The sequence below is a fragment of the Ovis canadensis genome, chromosome 13 (assembly GCF_042477335.2).
Source record: "Ovis canadensis isolate MfBH-ARS-UI-01 breed Bighorn chromosome 13, ARS-UI_OviCan_v2, whole genome shotgun sequence".
NCBI lineage: Eukaryota > Metazoa > Chordata > Mammalia > Artiodactyla > Bovidae > Ovis > Ovis canadensis.
In genome coordinates this window covers 82035929-82058039 of record NC_091257.1, presented here as the reverse complement: position 1 = coordinate 82058039, position 22111 = coordinate 82035929, and the positions used below count along the sequence as shown (strand labels likewise).

The following is a 22111-nucleotide window of genomic DNA, read 5'->3' as shown; positions in this document are numbered from 1 at the left end:
ATCATTAATGGAGACAGCTGCTCCTCGTGATTAGCAGCAACACTCTGCCAAAATGGTACACGTATCTCCCTTCACCAAAATTACATATAAACTGACTTCCCCACTTCCTCTTCAGAGCAGTTCTCAGAGCTATCTGAGAGGCTGTCTCCCAGGCTACAGTCCTCATTTTGCCCCAAATAAAACTTAACTCACAGCTCTCATGTTGTGCGTGTTCTTCCATCGACAGTATCTTATATCTTCCTTGTGGTGAAAATAAAGGTATACACATTTGTCAAAATCAAAACTATATACTTAAAATGAGTGTCTGATTATATATTATTTATGCCTTGATAAAGATGATAAAAGTATTAAAAAACTGAATCATATATATGTATGTGTGATAATGTGTGTACATAAATGTATAAATGACTATCTTGTTGGTGATTGTTCCTTATCAATAATCGGAAACATAAAAAAACTCATAGGCTGTGGACATGCAAAATTCACTGTTACTCTTAACAGTCAATACATTAAATTATATTAGAGTTATTTAATGTCGGCCTCCATCACGACCTATTGAGATTCTTGAAGGCAAGAATCCTGTCTTGTTCATGTCTGTGATAAGCCTAGCACTGAACACACTAAGTGAACATAGCACTTTGTCAATGTTTTAATAACTGCAGAGCTGTTCCAGACAATTTATAGAGTCTAATTCCCACAAAATCCCTGGAAATTTGGAAATGGAAATCCCTCCCATTTTTCAGATGAAAAAAGGCAGAATCAGAAAGGTTAGAATAACTCACCAAACATCCAGAACTAGTCACTGAAAGAGCTGTGTTCCAAATCCACATCTCCCTTAACTCTAAACCCCATTCTTTAACACTGTACCATATTGCTACCTCTCCAGGTGGGCATTTCATTAACTGTTTGGTGAATGCTTGAATTCAAATAAAAATCAGTATTTAGGGGCAATGGAACCAGAGGAATTTTCCTGAACTTCTAGTGTTATAGCTGCATAGTTTTTAAATGGGTTCCCTTGAGACAGAGAGCAACTTGGCAGCTCTTGCTAGAAGATCAGGAAGGATGGATCTACTAGGGAGAAACAACTCCCTCCCAATTAAACTTCTCATTTGGGAGTCTGAAGGAAAAAAATCACACAGAACAAAGAGCATGGGAAAGAAAAAAAAAGAAACGCTGAATCTGCTGATATAGCTAATTAATGTAAAAGAATTAATACAATAATAACTTCAGCATTCAAAAATGATAAGTTAGGAGATCCTAGAAAGGTGCTATTTCTACATCTTTTAAAGTTCCTTTTTAAATTAGGCTCCTAGAACCTCAGCATTCCTGCTTGAATAATCCATACTTCTGGTTATTTATTCAGCTCCCCACTGCTTCACATTTCCAAGCCATATGCTACAGGAATACATCACCTCATATTTGCACTCAAACATCCAAAGACATTGGTGGTTCAGACCTTTAAGAAGCTTAGAAGAAAGTCCCTATAGAATATAGTTTTAAGGTTAAAAGGCCCAGGAAGCCAAATGCATCTTCTTTATATGCCATGTGCTTGAGAGAAGGTGGGTCATTTCAACAAAAGGACAGGCAATTAGAAGGGTAAAGGAGATAAACAAACAAAAGACTCAAGAGAGTAAAGCCAGCAAAAATCAGTTGAACACTAAAGGCCTCTGAATAATTACAATGCCCTTCTCTGTACTTTAAAATAAATTTTTAAAAATAATTCCACCAAGGAAGATTTTTCAATCAATCCAAGGTCTGGTACACACTGGACAAACCAAGAGGTCTACTGTGCCCCTGGGCCTACACAAGCCTTTAAAAAGAAGATGTTTTTGAAACACATACCCTGATTATCTTAAGTACAAAAATAGCTTTAAGCACAAAAACTTGTAGAATCTGTCACTGGATAATTTTTTATAACAACAAAACATTGGAAATAACTACAATATCAATATCAAAGAAGGACCAAGTAAGTTATATTCCCTTAGAGTCACCATTATTCAATTATTGAAAACTGTCATGAAGATTATGTCACAACATGGGAAACAGCATGTTACGTTAAAAAAATAAAACAGTACAGAAAATTACAAGTGTGGTAGGCCTAAAAAGCTGTTAAAAATGTACAATTTCTGTACAAGCCAAGCACTTCACACATTACCTTATCAGTGCTTTAACAGTTTTGTATGTCTATATTCTAAGTTATATTTAATAGATATGTATCAAATTTATTTAAAATTTTTTTCACTGAAATTTTCAATCTATCCAGATATGTTTCAAAACAGCAGACTTGGACTCAGTTTCATAAAGAATCCCAAAATGCTCAGTCCTCCAACCAATCAAACATGCTCTTATATCTCTCAGTTTAAAAAACTGACCATTGTCAACTAAACACCCCACTCTGGTTACCCCTTCACCCTATATCTCTAATCCACTTCCAAGCCAGATTTCTCAAGAGTTATCAATTACAAGCTATCTCCCATTTACTTCCAGATTCTGTGAATTACACTAATATGAAACCTACTTTAAGTATTTTAAGAAATGAATGCACAAATAATAAGATGTGACAGTGAAGTGAAAGTGACAGTCACTCAGCCATGTCTGACTCTTTGCAACCCCATGGACTGGAGCCCGCCAGGCTCCTCTTCCATGGAATTCTCCAGGCAAGAATATTGGAGTGGGTTGCCATTCCCTTCTCCAGGGGATCTTACTGACCCAGGGATCAAACCAAGGTCTCTCGCACTGCAGGCATATTGCTTACTGTTTGAGCTTTAAATTAGACCTAGATATACAAGGAAGGAATTATGAAGAAAAGTTCTAGAATAGTCTTGCACATTTTTGTATCTCCTATGCTAGCCACATGGCAAGGTACAACTCATTACTGAAAATAATATATAATGAAAAGTATGTATAAATGAAAAATAGAATTACATTCTGCGGTCAATAGTAAAGTATGTTAGTCGCTCAGTCATGTCTGACTCTGCTATCCCATGGACTGTAGCCTGCCAGGCTCCTTTGTCCATGAAATTCCCCAGGCAAGAATACTGGAGTGGGTTGTCATCTCCTTCTCCAGGGGATCTTCCTGACCCAGGGATCGAACCTGGTCCTCCTGCATTGTGGGCAGATTCTTTACCATCTGAGCCACCGGATTTTCGTCGATAGTAAAAATATGGACAAACATATGGCACAGATAGGTCTACATAAGATAAAAAGAAAGTTGGGCTAAGTTTAGAAATTAATATAGGACATGCTTAGAAATTAATGACTAGATTTTCCCAAACCAACACACTATGAGAAGGAACAACAACAACAAAATTTCCCTTCAATGGAGTGTTCCTATTACCAAATGACATAATAGGGTACAAATAGACCAAAATATACTCCGTATTCATCCAAACTAACTTCAGAAAAGACCATACACTCACCTGAAGACTACTGTTTTATATATCTAGGAAACTCAATGGAATAAAAGACCACAGCTAGCTACATGTTCTTGAATCCAGGCTAACAGTAAGGAGTTGGACAAAAAGAGATGGACAGCTAGGACATGATTGGAGATGAGAAGCATACCTTAGCATGAGATTCATCAGCTGAAGACCCTCGCCTTTCAGGAAGCGCTCACGATTAGAACTCAGCATCAGGCAGGAACAGAGGGAATCAAACAGATTTTCCATCATCTCCTGCTCCTCGGCCGTGCTAGGATTGTGTCTTTTAAACACCTGTCAAGCAAAAATATCAGAAGGCACAGAATCATAAGAGAAGGTCTTTTCATCAACCAGCATGCAACAATTTCCGAAGCCTGTCTACTCCAATAACCCTACAACGGAAGAAGCAGAGCCCTATCAAACAAAATTCTCATCTGTTTCCATTTTAGAGAAACTGGGCTTTCTGATTCACAGTTATTAAATAAATGGCTATCATGCAAAAACAAAAAACAAACAAAAAAAAACCCCACAACAACAGTAACAACAGAAAACCACTCAACTGACCATTAGGTTCAGGAGTGATTCATAGTTCCAAGGAGGCAGATTTAATAAAAGCCAACAAAACCTTTTTATTATGAAACATATTCACTGACAGAAAACTCTATAAAAAACATATACAGCTAAGTGAGTAAGGTGAACACCCCTGAAACCATCACCCAGATCGAGAAACAACTTTGCCAGCTACCCCCGCCCCAAAGCTCTCCACTTGGCCCACCTGACCACAACACGTTTCTTCCCCTTCTAAAACAAACCACAGTTCTGAAGGGCAAATCCTGGTCCAAAATAAGGAACAGTTTCTTAACCACCAGGGCTAATGAACTGCCTTATAGACCATTTGTGGCTCATAAGTCGTGGGAATGGCTTCAAGCAGTTTTTATCTTTGCCAGAAATACATGGCATGTCAAGAGGAAAAGCTCTTAACAGTGTATGCATACCCATACAGTCTACTACAAAATGATCAATCTTATAGGAACAGGACTAAGCACTTTCCCAGAACTGGGAAGAGATTCACATTTCAAAGCTCTATTTTTTGGGGTGAAGGCCAATCCACTCAGGCTGCTGGCACCAGGATGGAAGCTGTATGCAAACTGACATCTCAGACACTCCCAACACTCTACAGATTTTATCCAAATGATCTATTTTCAGTCTTGGTTTTGGAATAGCACAGATGAGACTGGTTAGGAAAAAAAAATCTTAACAGTATTTTCAGAATGCCAGCAGAACATTTCGACGGGATTTACATGTCTTACGCTGAGCAAATGGCAATTTCTAATTTCTTCTTCGAGCCTCCAGTGCCACATCCTCCCCCTATCCTCCTCTCTGACCTCTATCCTGTTGCATGTGAAGCTTAGCTGGATCCTAAACGAACAGACTCTAATTTAGTGGTAAACTGACAGCAAGGAAAGTGAGTAATCTTGAGAGTGGGTCAACTGAAAATAATGCGGCATTCTTGGCTCAAAAATATATACTTAAGCGGGAGCACACGTCTTTGGGACTGACAAACGTCAGAAGACTGAGGAAGTCCATACCAGATACATGGTGCTATCTGGTCATAAAGAGCAAATGAACTAAGAAAGGAGGCAAACCATGTGCCTCCAGTGTGACCTGAAGCCTGCCAACACACCCCATATGGCTTGCATCACATGGCTGATTCCTTCCCACAGTCTCCAGCTCCACCTCCCATTTAAAGATACAAGCCATGTATCTTCATGGCAGACAGGAAGCATAAGAATTACTCACGGATAACTGCTGAAGAAGCACATCGATTCCATCCAGCTCCCCAAGCAATTCCCTGTTTTCTAAAAGGGGGAAAAAATAGAAGAAGAAGAAAAAAAAATGAAGCTAACTGTCAGATTTTACAGCCGTCTAACACTGATACATCAGCAAACAAAATCAATACAGCTTGACAGAGTACAAAAGCTGCACAGAGAGCGAGAGGGAGAGCAAGGGGATGCCAAAGGCAAGAGAGCTTGCTGTCATGATCTGAAACAAGCCTGGCTCCTATCCTAACAGAATGTCAATACCGAGAGGGAGCCTCACCATCGTTGTCCTGGAGCAATATGGCCAGCACTTCACTACAATACAGTTTGTTGGCATCGAAAGGCATCTTTGCCTGTGGGAAAACAGGAGAAAGGAGAAATATGTTAAGGGCCCTTGTTTCTTTCCCCAACAATTTTTTCCACAAGTATTAGGATCTGAGTTGGAGAGATGGAGAAGTGAGAACAGGAAAAGGTAGGTTATGGGTAAAAAAAAATCTGTCTCTGCTCTCAAGAGACCAGACTCAAGTACAACGGAGTAAAACCATAAACAGCATTATGTACACAGCAGTCCTCACACTTCTAACGCCCAGATACAAATGTCACCTCCTCTGTGAAGCTGTCCCAGATTCCCCATTGTGAGTCTAGGGACTATGGTCGAGCACATAATAGGTACTCAAATGCAAAGTAGATGAATGAAAGTTTTTAAGACTAAAATCTATCATGAAGCTTCAGTCATGAGTGATGGTCATAAAATTAGGCTGTAAATTAGCCTATGGACAGATGATCAGAGAAGCTGAAAAGAAAGCCAGTTCTTATTTAGATTAGCTGAATGTCTTTGTAACAAAGTAGTTCCTTTTTGGATTTTTAATTTTTTTTAATGCTTAAAATTTAATTTGAAATCATAAACCTATCTGCTTGTGGGCCATAATCTGCCTACTATTTAAAAAGGAAACCACATTAAATATGCAGAAATGTGTGAATATTTTAACACCCAAATTACTACCCACAATTCTTTCCCTGCTGCATGCTCTGCTACTTGGAGTCGCAGAGGGGACACACGCACTGCAGAGCCCATCTTTCACGGTCACCCACATCGTCACTCCTGCAGCGAGCCTCGAGCGCCTCACCATTAACGACATCCCGTGGATAAAGGGACACAGAGAGGAGCGTGAGCCTCATCGATGTGTTTTTATTTACTGGACCCTCGATCCTCAAAATGCAGGCACAATAACAGCTGTTAATCAGCAGCAACCCTGCTACCTATCCAGGTTTTTGAACTGAGAAATAATTACTGTACCTGAAAAGGATAGGGGAGGTGTTTATCTTAAAGCTAATACCGCCATCCCCTTAGCACCATTCACAGTTCTGTTTGGACATTGATTTTGGACTTAAGAAGGAAGACTGGCCCCTAACGAAGCAATACCCAGCATCTTTTCAGTTCTCTCTGCACGTCTTCCTCATCAAGCCTAAGTGCACCCTACAGGGCTTCAGGAGGCTGACTAGGTATGACCCATCTCAGGTTAAAAGATCTGTAAATACAAGGTCTTACGTGTGCTGACTGCAAGGTATGCTCCCTGGGCAAACTTAAGGTCTTGTTTCAGGAAATTCAGTACAACAGCCAGTGTTTAAATGCAAACTGTGGTATTTTCCACTTTAAGAAAAACAGTTTTATACAAATCAAAACACAAAAGTGAAAAGCTAAGCGGTGAGTATCTCTATCAGAATGAAGAATCTGCTAATAAAATCACTCAAATTATTTAAGTTATGAATACTGATAGTTTGCAGACAAAAGTCTGTCGAGTCAAAGCTATGGTTTTTCCAGCAGTCACGTATGGATGTGAGAGGTGGACAATAAAGAAAGCTGAGCACGGAAGAATTGATGCTTTTGAACTGTGGTGGTGGAGAAGACTCTTGAGAGTCCCTTGGACTGCAAGGAGATCCAACCAGTCAATCCTCAAGGAAATCAGTCCTGAATATTCAGTGAAAGGACTGAGGCTGAAGCTGAAGTTCCAGTACTCTGGCCACCTGATGCAAAGAACTGACTCATTGGAAAAGACCCTGATGCTAGGAAAGATTGAAGGCAGAAGGAAAAGGAGATGACAGAGGATGAGATACTTGGATGGCATCACTGACTCAATGGACACGAGTCTGAGCAAGCTCTGGGAGTTCATGGTGGACAGGGAAGCCTGGTGCACTGAAGTCCATGGGTTTACAAAGAATCAGACATGACTGAGCAATGGATTTATATATTTACTGCTAGTTGAAATAATTTAAGCCATACCAACATATATGCAGCTTTTCAAGGGTCAAGGTTCTTGGTTCAAACAGGATACACTCAACTGAAAGAAGCCAAAAGATATCAGGCCCCTGGAGCAATAGCCTTTCTGTGGTTCCAATGACTCTTGACTTTTACTTGATTGTATAAAATTCTGTCTCCAAGGTTGGGGGGAAGGTTTCCCTCTTTTCCCAACAAGTTATTTATTAGACACTTGCTAAATGTAAGGCAAAAAATTAAACATGACAGCAAACAGGTGAATTTGCATGAACCTGATCCAATACATCATTTAAAAGATAACACTGAATTAAAATTAATTTTATCAAGTAATACATGTATATTAAAAAAAAAGGACATAAATCTAGGATCAGACACACCTAGATTTCACTCATAAGCATGCACTATATATGTAACCCAAAGTCTGCAGTTCCCAAACCATGCGTCATGGGACACCATATTGAATCCACAGGGGATTCCAAGGATTCACAGTATTTCCAAGAAAAGCATAGTGACATCTGACATCTGTGGAATAGTGAATGCATTAACCATTAGCTCCAGGTACTGTTTTCTTTTGGTGACATCCTTTCTTTCACAGGCTGGCTTTGGGTGGTTACTATGATAAAAGAGCTGTGTGAAAACCAGCGTTGAGAAGAAACAAAGATGGTGGTGTTCGATCTGATTCCAAGGTTTTAGAAGTCATGCAGTACTCAAAATGAACACACATCTATCGATAAGTAGCTGTGGTATTTAAGAATGAAATAAAAAATATATTTGAATCCAAGCATCTAATCTAACTACCTTAAATGGGACTATTAGGTCCTTTTTGGCATAGGACCTTATAAAAAAATTACTGAGATATTGATGGCACCATAAATTAAGAATGGTCATCTATGACTGAAGTAATATTCCTGGTCTCAAGTTTCTTTATCTGTAAAATGGAGATAATAAAATAACATCTTCTCTGGAGGGTTACTATAAGAATTAAAGAATATGGAAGTTGCTGTTGTTTAGTCACTAAGTTGTGTCTGACTCTTTTGCAGCCCCATCGATTATAGCCTGCCAGGCTCCTCTGTCCATGGGATTTCCCAGGCAAGAATACTAGAGTGGGTTGCCATTTCCTAATCCAGGGAGTCTTCCCAACCCAGGGATTGAATGCAGGTCTCCTGCATTGGCAGGCAGATTCTTTATCACTGAGCCAACAGGGAAGCCCAATATGGAAGTACCTAACACAATATGGAAGTATTAATAACCTCAGATATGCAGATGACACCACCGTTATGGCAAGAAGTCAAGCACTAAGGAGCCTCTTGATGAAACTGAAAGAGGAAAGTGAAAAGTTAGCTTGAAACTCAACATTCAGAAAGCTAAGATCATGGCATCTGGTCCCATCACTTCATGGCAAATAGATGGGGAAACAGTGGAAACTGTGAGAGACTTTATTTTTCTGGGCTCCAAAATCACTGCAGATGGTGACTGCAGCCATGAAATTAAAAGACACTTACTCCTGGGAAGGAAAGTTATGACCAACCTAGACAGCATATTAAAAAGCAGAGACACTACTTTGTCAACAAAGGTCTGTCTAGTCAAGGCTATGGTTTTTCCAGTAGTCATGTATGGATATGAAAGTTGGACTATAAAGAAAGCTGAGCACCGAAGAATTGATGCTTTTGAACTGTCGTGTTGGAGAAGACTCTTGAGAGTTCCTTGGACTGCCAGGAGATCCAATCAGTCCATCCTAAAGGAGACCAGTCCTGAATATTCATTGGAAGGACTGATACTGAAGCTGAAACTCCAATACTTTGGCCACCTGATGCAAAGAACTGACTTATTGGAAAAGATCTTGATGCTGGGAAAGATTGAACGTGGGAGGAGAAGGGGACGACAGAGGATGAGATGGTTGGATGGCATCACCGAATCAATGGACATGAGTCGGAGTAAACTCCAGGAGTTGGTCATGGACAGGGAGGCCTGGTGTACTGCAGTCCATGGGGTTGCAAAGAGTTGGACATGACTGAGAGACTGAACTGAACTGAACACATAGTAGGTGCTACACGTTTTTCAGATGACCGGGATCAGAAATATCCAGGTTAGAATCTCAGTTCTACACATTAGTTCCTAGCCATGTGATCTTGGCAAAACTGCTCTGCCTCTCTAACCTGCCTGATATCTCCTACGCTGAGTGAAACCGTGGGCTTTATGGGAAAAAAGGAGACTAATCTTTCATGTCTAGCCAAAGACAAAAGTCACCAAGGAAGTTTTATTTCTGTTTAAATCTCACTCAGCGATGACAGTCTCCAAGCCTGCAAAATACCAAACTGCCAAATCACAAGGACATTTAGTCAAAATCTGGAGGAGGGAGAATTCATTTACCAGGTATCTTCTCTTGGATTTTGCAAAGTTACCCAATGGGAGTTGGAGCTTCTGGGGCTCTCCTCCATCCAGGAGCCTGGTGATTCTAAATCTTTCAGCTGTCAGAGTAATTACAGAGTCGAGCACAGGTTTGTACTCAGCACACGCCAGCCCTGAATAAAATTAAACTTCACCTTTTGGGGAGCTGCTGCTTTTTTGGAAAGTACAAGACAATTATGCTACCACCTGCAGCCAAAAGCTGCAAATTATTTCTGCAGCTCACCTCTGGTACCTGGGGCAGGTTCAGACATGGCTCCAGCCCTGTACAATCATCAAAGCAATCTGTGACCTACAAAAATCCCAACTCCTGGTCATAAGAGACCAAGGACTTAGCATCAACCAGTTGTACATACAGTATACTGTAGCCAATTCTCAACTCATGAGCTCAATGCTGAATATTGCAACTGTTTTTGAAGCAATGATTTCATTGGGAAACAAAAAGGAACCTTAATTTTGTTTCTTTAAAAAAGAAAAAAGTGGTATTATTTGGTATTATTTTCCATAGTACACAATATCCTACTAAGTTTGTATTCCCCATTAAAAACTGAACTAGGGTACAGGTCTCTCACACTACAGTTATCTGCTTACTTGTTAAACCTTTTAATGCAATCCTATGAAATGGGTTTTATCCTCATTAGCAGCACAAATTAGTAAGGTTTCATTTAGTCAACGAAAAAAATCCGTACTCTTGCCTGGAAAATCCCATGGATGGAGGAGCCTGGTAGGCTGCAGTCCATGGGGTCGCAAAGAGTCGGACACGACTGAGTGACTTCACGTTCACTTTTCACTTTCATGCATTGGAGAAGGAAATGGCAACCCACTCCGGTGTTCTTGCCTGGAGAATCTCAGGGACAGGGGAGCCTGGTGGGCTGCTGTCTATGGGGTCGCACAGAGTTGGACACAACTGAAGTGACTTAGCAGCAGCAGCAGCAGCATCTCTATACACTGCTGGCTAGGCTACTAGTACCAAAAGGAGTCTCACTAATGTGCCATTCACTTAGGGGTTACTCAAGGACTACTGAATAAACAATGGGATGATCAGTTAGGTAGCAAGGTTTCATAAAGCAATGTAAACATAAAAGGGGTTCTCAGACTTCAGCATGCATCAGAGTCTCCTGGAGGGCTTGTTAAAACACAGATTGCTGGCTCCACTCTAAGCTGGGCAGATTTAGTGAGTCTGGGGTGGGTTCAAGAATGTACACTTCCAACAAGCAGCCAAGTAATTTTGACGCTCCTCATTGGGAATCACACCCAGAGAACAACGGGGAAGAGATGCACATATGATGGAGTCCTACTTCTTGCTGTTAAGGAGTTTAAGGGTATTTGGAGAAAGACCAGGAGCACATGTAATAATATGAAAGTCTCCCAGGTGATGAAGTAAAGATACTCCATGAGGGTATGTTTCATCCAGCTATAGGCGTATGTTAGAACCCAGATCTGCTAACTCCCAGAAGAGAACCAACAAGAAAAAAAAAAAAAAGATTGCTACTCAGAAAAGAAAGAGGGCAGTATGGGCAAAGTAGTGCTATGCAAAGAGTACATGAAGAAAGTCTGGAAGCGTAGGTTTTAATTCTAGTTCTATCTCTAACTAACTATATGAATTTGGGCAATCTTAATTGCCTTAATCTCTATAGGTCCTGATTTTTAATTTTTTATGGAACTTATAAGATTCCTTCCAGTTCAAAAAATGGTGGTGGCAATATGGAAGAGTAGGGGTTTAAGTTGGTTTAAGAAGGTTATGTACAATTTAGAAATACATAAGGCAGTAGTCATTCCTGGTGGAGGGAGGAACAGGAACAAAGACACAGAGGTCAACAATGTTGACCTTTGCAAAGGGGGCAGGTAAAGAGAGGCATGTCTCAAAACTAAAAGGCCAATGTTTCAAAACGGAGAAATGGAAGGGTCAGATCGGGCCAGGTTAAGGGGCCTTAAAAAGTAGGCAGAGATGGTGGGATCTGATGCAGAGGGCATTAGTATCACTGTAGGAAGGTTCTAGAACAGGGAATGGTATAATGAAAATGAAGTTTTAAATTGGTCTTGGAGTATACTGAACAAAAACAGGTAACAAAAATGCTCACATTTCTAGAGACCAGTGGATCTTATAATTCACTGTACATTTATAACCACACGTGGAACATGTCTAAAATACACTGAAGACACAGAGACTAAGAAATACACAGAGACTAAGAAAGTACGTCTGGGAATTTGTATTTTTTAAAGTTCTACTTGTGAAAGTAAGGATCTGGGTCCATCATTCAATCTGATTCACCAAGATGATTATGATGATGAAGATTACAATAAGCACTTGTCCAGATTATGAGAAATAAGAGCAAGGCGTTGCTTTTAAAGACATGCCTTCTTGCTGGCCTCACCCTGAAACAGAACTTTCATTAATGTTCTGGTCAGCACAGAATTTTCAAGAATTTTCGCTTACTAGTAAAATAACCAAATAGCATTTTAATGGTTAGATACCCCCAAATTTTGAAAAACTGTTTTAGAGATAACAACATAGCTATTTGTGCCCCGAGGATCATATAAACACTACGCCTGAAAGGCAAGAGTCAAAAGCTTGCAAGACGGCCAAATGGGCCTCTTTATTACTCTCGTAAGAGTAATGGAATCCAACCAAACACCCAAAGGTCTCAATTTCCCCTCCTGTTACCAACTCATAAAAAGACCGTCAAGTTTCAACAACTATCAAAAGGCAGAGGAGGCCAGATATTCTAATTTAACAAAGATCCCTGATTCAGTACCAAGCCTCAAGCAACTGGGAAAAATTGGTCCTGACCTCACAAAGACAAAAATTATTGGATTATTTTGTATAAAGTTGCTGCCCCAACCTGTGGCCATCCCATTAAGACTCAGGTCCCTGCCATCTAGCCCATCACCTTAACTCTATGTTTTACTTTCCTCTCCCCTACTCCTCACCCCCAAAATGTCTCACGGCTTGGGAGAACAAAGTTTTGTTGAATATCGAGGAAGGAAGAAACTGAGGGGGATGCGAGTGTAATTACACGGGGAACCAAAGGACAGATTCATGAGAGGAAGTCAAAAGGAAGCTGCAAACATGACAATGAGTGAATTAACCAGACTTGACTCTTTCCTGAAGGGAAAGGTGAGGGTGTGTGTGTGTGGGTACACAGGTGCAGCCTACTGAACTACGTACTAAGTTTATACTTATACCAGCAAGCGTGCCCCTACCCACTGATAAGAACATACAGGCTAGCTGAATGTCCTCAAGTCATGTTATGTAAGTCTATGTTACAGATTTAATGGCAACAAAGGGTTAAATAAGAAGGATTTGGGAAGACCTAAATTGTCAGAAAGAGAGGGAACCATGTGGACATATGATATCTTAAGCAGAATCTTCCTCCTCACCCCTGCCAAGACAGTGGTGGTGGTGGTTGGGGGTTGTGGAGAAATTGGACCTGATGCACCTCAGACTTTCTGCATCTCTGTGACCCTCTGGAGCTCAGCAAGGCCAGGACTACCTAAAGAATCATTCCAGACACAAACAAGTACCTCTTTCTCACTAAAAAGCTGGGAATCCTTGCTTGCCCAGAATATTTCAGAACTACAGCACTACGTAGTTCCAAACCTCCTCCCATCACGTCTTTGGTTAACACTATCCTGAGAGAAGCCCTTACCCCTCCCTTTCCTCATTCACTCTATGGTACAGGCACTAAATGGTCAAAAGATGGTCAAAGGACCATGCTAACAAGGAAAGCAAATGAAAGGTCCAACAGATCAACAGATCAATGAATGAGCCAACAGAAATATGAACAAAGGACATCAATAGGAAGCTAAAAGAGAATACAACTGGCTAATAAACAGGTGAAAGCCAATACTTATCCTTGATTTGAAAATTCCAAATTAAAATAAAATGCCAGGTTTCACTTATCAAATTAACAAAATTTTGAGTTTGACAATGCCCAATATTGCTAGGGGAAATAGACATCTCAACTCAGTGGAGCAACTGATAGAGGACAATTCTGCAAAATTTACCAAAAATGTTAATATGCATACCTTTTAATGTGACAATTCTATTTCTAGAAATTTATCCTACAGAAAAACAGACACAAGTGTGCAAAAAAAAAAAGTGTGTGTACATAGGGATACTCACTATTATGCTGTTTTAACAGCAAAAAAACTGTTATGAACAGGGGATGGTTATATTAATTTGGCACAACCATAAAATGGAATACTAGGCGGCCACTAGTTCGGTGAAACAAATCAACTTGCAAAAGAAAATAATGCATAATTCTATTTGTGAAACACATAAACACACACATACACTCCTATTTTCACAGACAATTTCTGGAAGGATAGATAAAATATTGTTAACAGTGGCTGTCTCTGAGAAGTGGAACTAGAAGGAATCAGCAGAGGGGAACTTCTATTTCCAGTATAAACCTTCTGTACTACGTGAATTTGTGTTGACAATATGTTTATATTATTTTGGGGGCTATTAAAGGCTATTTTTAAAACAAATGGAAGAAGAGAAGCAAAGAAAGAGGCAACACCTGCCAAAAGATTCCCAAACGAGATCAGACAGCACAGGAATAACAACCTGTGCCAATGACCCAGTATGAGCCACGCACACAGCAAAGATTTACCTTCAGCCTCTTCAACAGCCACTGCAGAAGACCCTGCTGGGCGGCCTCTGTGCACATCTCTGGCCGGAACTCGGCCATGTTTTCCACAATAGCTGCAAAGAGACAGACACCAGTCATTTGGGAGGGCAACTCTGTTTCCATCTGCAGCCTGCTCCCCCGCCAGACGTTATATTCCTCTTCCCACTTGCCTATATTCCTCCCAGCCAGATGCTGTGTTGTCATTCTTAGATTAACTAGGGACATGCTATGTTTTTTTTTCCCCTTCAAGTTATGTTACAAGTAAAAATCATAACTGAACCTGTCAGAATTCACTTAAGGAATAGTGAAAGGTTTTCTGCTGTGTAGAACACTACAGCAGAATCCACAAAGTGTGAGTACCTGCCTCAGAAGGCCCTCTTGCTGTCACAGTACTACAGTCCCCGAGACCTGTGACGGAAGAGACAGGGGGCTAGGCAGAAGCCTTATAGGGAAAAATCAGTGGACGAATTCAGAGCCTCCTCCTCTCCTGATTCACCCACTTTCAGATCTCTTTCTTCAGATACTATAAGGGAAGCAAGCATGATCTTCTTAATTGAACAAAACAAGGTGCATAGACAGGAAAGGCCATGCTGGCAGAGGTAACTGTCAGGTACTCAGAAGCAAATATAATCGGTCCTGCTACCTCCTACAACAAGCACATTGCTGTTTAATAGAAAAATTTAAAATAAGGAGGCCAAAAAAAAAAAAGTGTATGATTATGAGACTAAAAAAAAGGCCATTAAAAAAAAACAAAAAAATTACAGACTTCCCTGGTGGTCCAGTGGTTAGGAGTTGACCTTCTAATGCAGGGGATGCAGGTTCAATCCTTGGCTGGGGAACTAAGACCTCCACACACCACAGGGCAACTAAGCCTGCTTGCTGCAACTAGAGAGCCCAGGCCCTGTAACTAGAGTCTGTGCTGCAGCTAGGGAAGCACCTCTGCACTGTCGAGAAGAGCCCACATGCCACTACGAAGACCTAGCACAGCCAAAACCAAATGCAAACTATACAAACCAAACCCTCATTCTAATACATTCAGTGCTTTTCTTTCCTTCAGGCCCCTGCTGCCCCCCATGCCAGGATATGTTACTACCAGAGAGCAGATGGAGCTCTGAGCTCTCTAAGCACAATGCCCAGAGTCTTTAGGAGAAAGAGCTGAAGGAAGCAATACACCTCTTTCCTCCTCACTCTTCAGCCCATGTCGGCCTCGCCAATGGCTACTTAAAGGATGTCCAGGCAGCCCCCCGGAGAGTAGACACGAAGCTGTGAGAGCTGGGAGCTGGAGGTCATTTGAATACCTTAGACTACTTTTGACGTTTTCTAAGAAATTCGCTCATTCTTTTTAATCTCCAATGCTTTTATCTTATTCTGCTTATACTTGAGGTGGCTTTCTATTGAACACTAGAATAAAATCCAAACATCTTGCCAAGGTTTAGAAGGTCTTTCATAGTCTGGACGAACCTACTCCTCTGGTCCCATCTCCTATCATCTTTACCTCTCGCTGCCACAGCACATCTCTAGTCTTTCCCCAAAGCCCTTACCTATTCCTGACTTGACAAAGGATACTGCCCTGCCTGAGGGTCTGGCTCACATTTCTCCATCAAAATGCACCTCTCTTCATATTCAGCCTCAATCAGCTACCTGCTCCTACCCAGCCATTTGGAGACCCTTCCTCTTGCCTGGAAAATCCCATAGACAGAGGAGCCTGGTAGGCTGCAGTCCATGGGGTCGCTGAGAGTCGGACACGACTGAGCAACTTCACTTTCACTTTTCACTTTCATGCATTGGAGAAGGCAGTGGCAACCGACTCCAGTGTTCTTGCCTGGAGAATCCCAGGGATGGCGGAGCCTGGTGGGCTGCCATCTATGGGGTCGCACAGAGTCGGACACGACTGAAGCAACTTAGCAGCAGCAGCGCAGCAGCCTCTTCTCTTCCACAGGGCTCCCCACTGACTCCTATTATACTCCTATTACAATACCCTGTATTAGCTCTCCTTTCTGTTCAAGATTTTCCCAACAGCCTGATTCTTAAGAGGAACTGTGCCTAATTCATCTTTAATGTGCCCAGTGGCCTAGAACAGTGCCTGACGAACATCAGATGCTTAGTAGGGAAGAGAAGAATGAATCTCCTGAGCTGCTGGTAAGGGACCAAGCTGAAACTATACAGGTCTTCACAGATTGACAGGCTGGTGCTTTTCCCATTACATCAGGCTCTTTTTATAAACAGTCCGTTAAGACTTCTGATAAGCCTTCTATTCAGCGAAATTCAGCATTAGGCTAACAGATGGCAATGCCAAATTCTGGCTCTAGACTACAACCAACCCCCAGATCACAGACTGCTGTGTTCTCTCTTCTCTTACTCCCTAGGTGCTATGTCTTCCTCCTTCTTTATGATAATTTCCCAGTAGGGAGTATAAAACTACAACAGAAATATGTGGTAGACACAAAGGAGCTGGCAGAAAATCTAACCTCATCAAAATTTCTACTTCTGCTGGGCCTTGTTCATTTCTTAAGCTCTGCTTACAGATTCATCACCTTTGGTTTTATAAGACAGCAAATGGTGATAAACAGCACTACCCCAGACTATAATTTTAAACAGACTATTGGTTAATCAACTTTGCAGAGGGAAAGACTGGGGAGACTTGAAGAGGGGGAGGGGAAATACTGCAGAACAATCTACTTAAATGAACATATGATAAAGGGACAGCCAAGTTAACAGCAATATTGCAACTCACAGTGTACACGGCAAAGTACACATAAGAAGGGAAGGAAATATTAACCCTTTTTCAAATAAAATGTCCTATAAAGGCACAGGTGTACCTTGGAGATATTGTGGGTTTGGTTCCAGACCATTGCAATAAAGTGAGTATCACAATAAAGTGAGAATCACATGAATTTTTTGGTTTCCAAGTACATATAAAAGTTATACTCACACTATACTGTAATCTACTAAGTGTACAATAGCATTATGTCTAAAAAACAATGTGCATACCTTAATTTTAAAAATGTCGTATTAGTGAATAATGCTATCTATCATCTGACAGTGCAGGGTTGCCACAAATTTTCAATTTGTAAAAATGTAACATCTGCAAAACACAATAAAGCGCACACACACAAAATGAGGCACGCCCACTATACACAGTGGTTCAAAAGTTTATAGTTCCACTGAAGAGAAATGGGAAGAAAAACCAATAGAAGGGGATTAAAAAATCCTAAAATATATACTTTCCAAAGGGAAAAAAAAAGAATCCATCCTGCATAGACTTCATCCTGACTTTTAGAGGCAGAGGCAAAGGCCTATTCACAGAAGCCAGCGGTTTTTGTCCAGGAAGGTCACCTACTTAGTGGATTTCTGCTTTTATTACCTGCAAGCCCAACCAAAGCAGCAGTTATATGAAATTTACACAAGGGTCTTCATTTCTGAATAGGCAGTTTGGGAGCAGAAAAAAGGAAAACCCTCTGGCTGTTAACTCTATTACAATGGAAGAAGGAAATGAGTGCCAACCTCCAAAACAAACAAAAACTCAGGAAGTGCTGGGCACTCTCCCCCTTACCCAGAGTGTTGTGGACGCCGTCCGCCTCTTCCTTCACAGACTCATCCAGACGCTCCAGATTCTGCACAAGCAGTGCGACCACCTGCCCGTCCACCTGTGCATCAGGGAAGCAAGAGAAAGGGGTACATGTCACAGGATGGTCCCCAAAACGTTCCCACTCCTGTCCCCCCTTCTCTACGGAACAAGCAGAGTAAACAGCCTCCACTTGTGGTCTGCAGGGTGCTTTCCCATCCAAGATCTCTTTGACCTGGAGGCAAAGAAACAGCAGGCCTCATTATCCCTAACTTTAGATTGAAGCTTAAGGGGCAAGCTAAAATCCAAGGTAACAGTGAGTGAGTTACATGCTAGCACTTGAACCTAGGCCTTCTGAAATCAAGTCGTGTGCTCCTTCTACTTCTAGAGAGTATTGAAACACCTTAAGAAAACGCCTTCTCAAGTCACAAGTTCGTTCAAGTGAGAAGCACATTTCTCGACTACAGCACCAAGAGATATTCAGTTGGGAAGTTTACTTGCCGTATTTGACACTGATCTCAAAACTTCAGGTTAAACTCAAACCATTTCTAAGCTTCCATAATCAGGCTTTTATGAAACTATTACCTTTGATGAACTTCTGACCCCTTCTCAAAAAGAATCTTAACATAATAAAATGCCTTATGTTTTATTATGTATGCCTAAAAAGCAATTTTATTTCTCTCATTTGATTCATATAACCACATACCACTTACAAGAAATTTTCAGTAGCCATGTCATACAGATGATATTCAAGGGATTAGTGACCTGGCCAAGACCACACGATTACTAAGCAGTGGCAGCAGAAGCAAAAACCAAGCTTCCTTCTTAGATGAAACAATGTTTACACCACTTCATGCTACCTTCTGACACAATGTGTGCCCTTACACAGAGACTGCCATTGAGGAACCCAGCAGCACCCCGAGGAAGATAAGTAAGGAAACAGAAACACCTAATCAAGAAGTGATTATCTACTGGTAATAAATTTCCAAGTCACAGCCAATAAGTAAACCTATACCGGTCGTCAAGATCTGCTGCATACCCATGGTGCCTCCTTTCTCTCACTGCCCCAGCTTCTTCACTTAGGAAATGGGAATGAGGTGTAAAGATTAAATGAAACTATACAGCATGCCTTACCCCGGGTCTGGTTCAAAAATTAAGCAGATAGCCCTTTCCTTCTTCTGATACCTGGTTATCACTGTTCCATCTCTTGCACGGGCTAAGAAAAACTCAAATTTTGTGAAGGCAGACATTGCACCCTCATTTATCTTGGTACACTCTTCAAAGTCAAGGGCAACAACTACACATACCAGACATTCAGTAATTTTGCTAAATTTAAATAAACTGACAAAACATTTACTTTGTGTACTGTAATCGTATTTCTACATATATTGCTTCATTTACTCTCAAGTATCCCTCACAGCTTTTACATGTGAGAATACAAAGGTCCAGAAGGGTTAATTAGCCTGGTCAAAGTCACAGAGCTTGTGGCAGAAGTGCCCAACTCCAAGACTATTTTTTCCCATCACATCCTGTCACTTTGAGTGAGGGGAAAAGGAGAGGAGAGAAAGGACGGGGAAGAAATGATCTCATCAACTGATGCTTCCTGAATACTTCTGCACAAGGCACTCTACAGACAATTCAAACTGAGCCTGAGGATGGAACAATGGCAAGAGAGACACATCTTGAAATAAGGCCTCTTTACTCTTTCCAGGTGAGACTTGAGGGATGCATCCAGATGGGGGAGAAGTTGAAACTGTTGACTAATTCGGGATACCTGCATCACCAAGGAAGCAGATTTGCTAGGCTCTCCTTTCTGCCCCGCTGTGAGGACCCTAGCTGCAGATTGGAGGAGATACTGATGCCAGAATTGAGAGCTCCTATAAATAGGAGTAAGAGCTGTTTCCCCCTCTTATATATTAAGGAGATATACAATCTTGCTCTCAAATCTCACAGCCAGCAAAAGCTTCAAAGAAATCCACTGCAGTGTTTCCTTAATTAATTGGACAATTTGGGTGTGTGAGAGAAAACAGAAAAACATCTGGGGGAAAACATGAACCATGTCACTGTTTGTTTTCCCCTAAATCACCCTGATTGACTTGTAATCTTCCTGAATCCTACAGCAGCAGACACTGCAACTCCGCTGGGTATCACACTGCTTGTCAGTTCTGTGAACTGCCTCGCCACTCTCAATTGCTTACCGCTGCCGTGTCTGCATTATTTTCCCTCCCTTTCCTCGATTCTTCGTTCTGTTACCAGAGTCGGCTGTCTGGAAGGTGGTGGGGACAATGCATGCATGCTCAGTTGCTCAGTCGTATCTGACTCTTTGCAACACCATGGACTGTAGCCCGCCAGGCTCTTCTGTCTGTGGGAGTTTTCAGGCAAGAATACTGGAGTGGGTTGCCATTTCCTCCTCCGGGGCATCTTCCCGACCCAGGGGTCCAACCTGTGTCTCCTGCGTTTCCTGCATTGGCAGGTGGATTCTTTACCACTGAGCCAGGCAGTAAGCAACACAAATCCCAGAACTAGATGGTTATTGGTAACGGGTCTGGCTGGAGAAAATCTTTTTTCCTTGCTACAAAAATCAAACTTCTAACAAACAGCCTTATTAAGCTTGCAAAGTGTGAAACTTTATGTTTAGCTGGGTTAAATGCAATTTTATCTGATTGCAGGAGGGTCAAAGCAGTCAAAATACATTTAGCTGAGAAAACCCTCAGAAAAATATTTGTATTATGCATAGCTCCGGATATAATCTAGTAAGAAGCACAAATTAGCATTCTGTCCCTCTACACTCTTGGGTCTACCGCCTTCATGACTATTTTTTTGGACCTGTGACTAACTCTGAAACTAAAAACAAATTCTTCTTAGGGATGAAAGCATCAGCTACAGCAACACTAGCCTTGGAAATCGTGACTGTCTTAAGTCTGATGTTTTCTGATAAGTCATTGGGTATTTCCGCTTGTTAGCATATCTGCCAAACAATATTCCACCAGATTCTACCGAGACAAAGTTCAGGGGCAAAATCAGTCGTATTTTTCCGCTTGTGCAGAGATGGTAGATACAAGAGAAAAGGAGGGAATAAGAAAAGGACAGATGAGCAGAGATGAGAGGGTTTGAAGGATTCTTTTTCTATCTTCCACAATCTGCCAACAAGGTTTCTTGAGTCTGACTGGGGTTCTTCTACCTACTATGAGTTCTGGAAATTTCATTTTTAAAAAACAATAATAAACCCTCTCCCCAACCCCTACATACACACCCACTGAATCTTGACCAAGCAGTAAGTTTTGAAAATGCACATGGTAATATGGTTATAATGCAAAACTTAGGCCTGCTGCAACCTATCTCATATATAGACCTACTACTGTTATTCCCACTTTACAGAAGAAGGAGCTGAGTACAGAGAGGTTACGTAACTTTTCCAAGGTTACACAGCTGGTAAGTGACAAAGCACCACTCTGGCCCCTCCCCTGCTGGGAAGCACATCTCAGGAAAGACAAGCTTGTAACAAGATGTCTATAAGCCAATGTGATGAGTGCTGGGATGTACCAAGTAGTAGAGGAACACAAATTCTGCTCAGGTGATGAGTCTGAAATAGGACTCAGGAGAGATGAAATTTAAGTGAGGCTTTAAAGGATGAATAGGAGTATTCCAAATAGCCCAGGGGAAGCCAGGCTTGCCAAGCTGAAGGCAGATGTGAGCAAAGACATGGGATTGCCAAGTGCATGGGAAATTTTGGGGACTAGTAAGTGGGGAAATGACTGTAATTTAATCACGACTCTCAAGGAGTCTTCTTTAGAGAGGCATGCCAGAAGAACTGCCATCAAAGCAAACAGTCTTGCGTTTCCACTCTTCAGAAAAGAATCTGTTTTCCAGGCTACCAAGTCAACTTGTTACAAAGCACAAATATTCGCCTCTGTGTAAGTAATAGCAGTGGATGTAAACCAAATTTTAAACCCCGAAGATCCCTGAGAATGCCAGGACCGCACTCTCTC

At 41.3% G+C, this 22111-nt stretch overlaps 1 protein-coding gene across 1 annotated transcript in view; it reads right to left on the bottom strand.

Annotated features, from left to right (window-relative positions):
• The window catches only part of CTNNBL1 (catenin beta like 1), a 161630-nt gene that overhangs the window by 78308 nt on the left and 61211 nt on the right, over nt 1-22111 (bottom strand). The window contains exons 6-10 of the mRNA XM_069546951.1: nt 18111-18204; nt 14540-14631; nt 5520-5592; nt 5220-5278; nt 3565-3713 (exon numbers count right to left, since the gene is read on the bottom strand). Of these exons, the coding sequence (XP_069403052.1) occupies nt 3565-3713; nt 5220-5278; nt 5520-5592; nt 14540-14631; nt 18111-18204 (467 nt within the window). The remainder of the gene's footprint in view (nt 1-3564; nt 3714-5219; nt 5279-5519; nt 5593-14539; nt 14632-18110; nt 18205-22111) is intronic.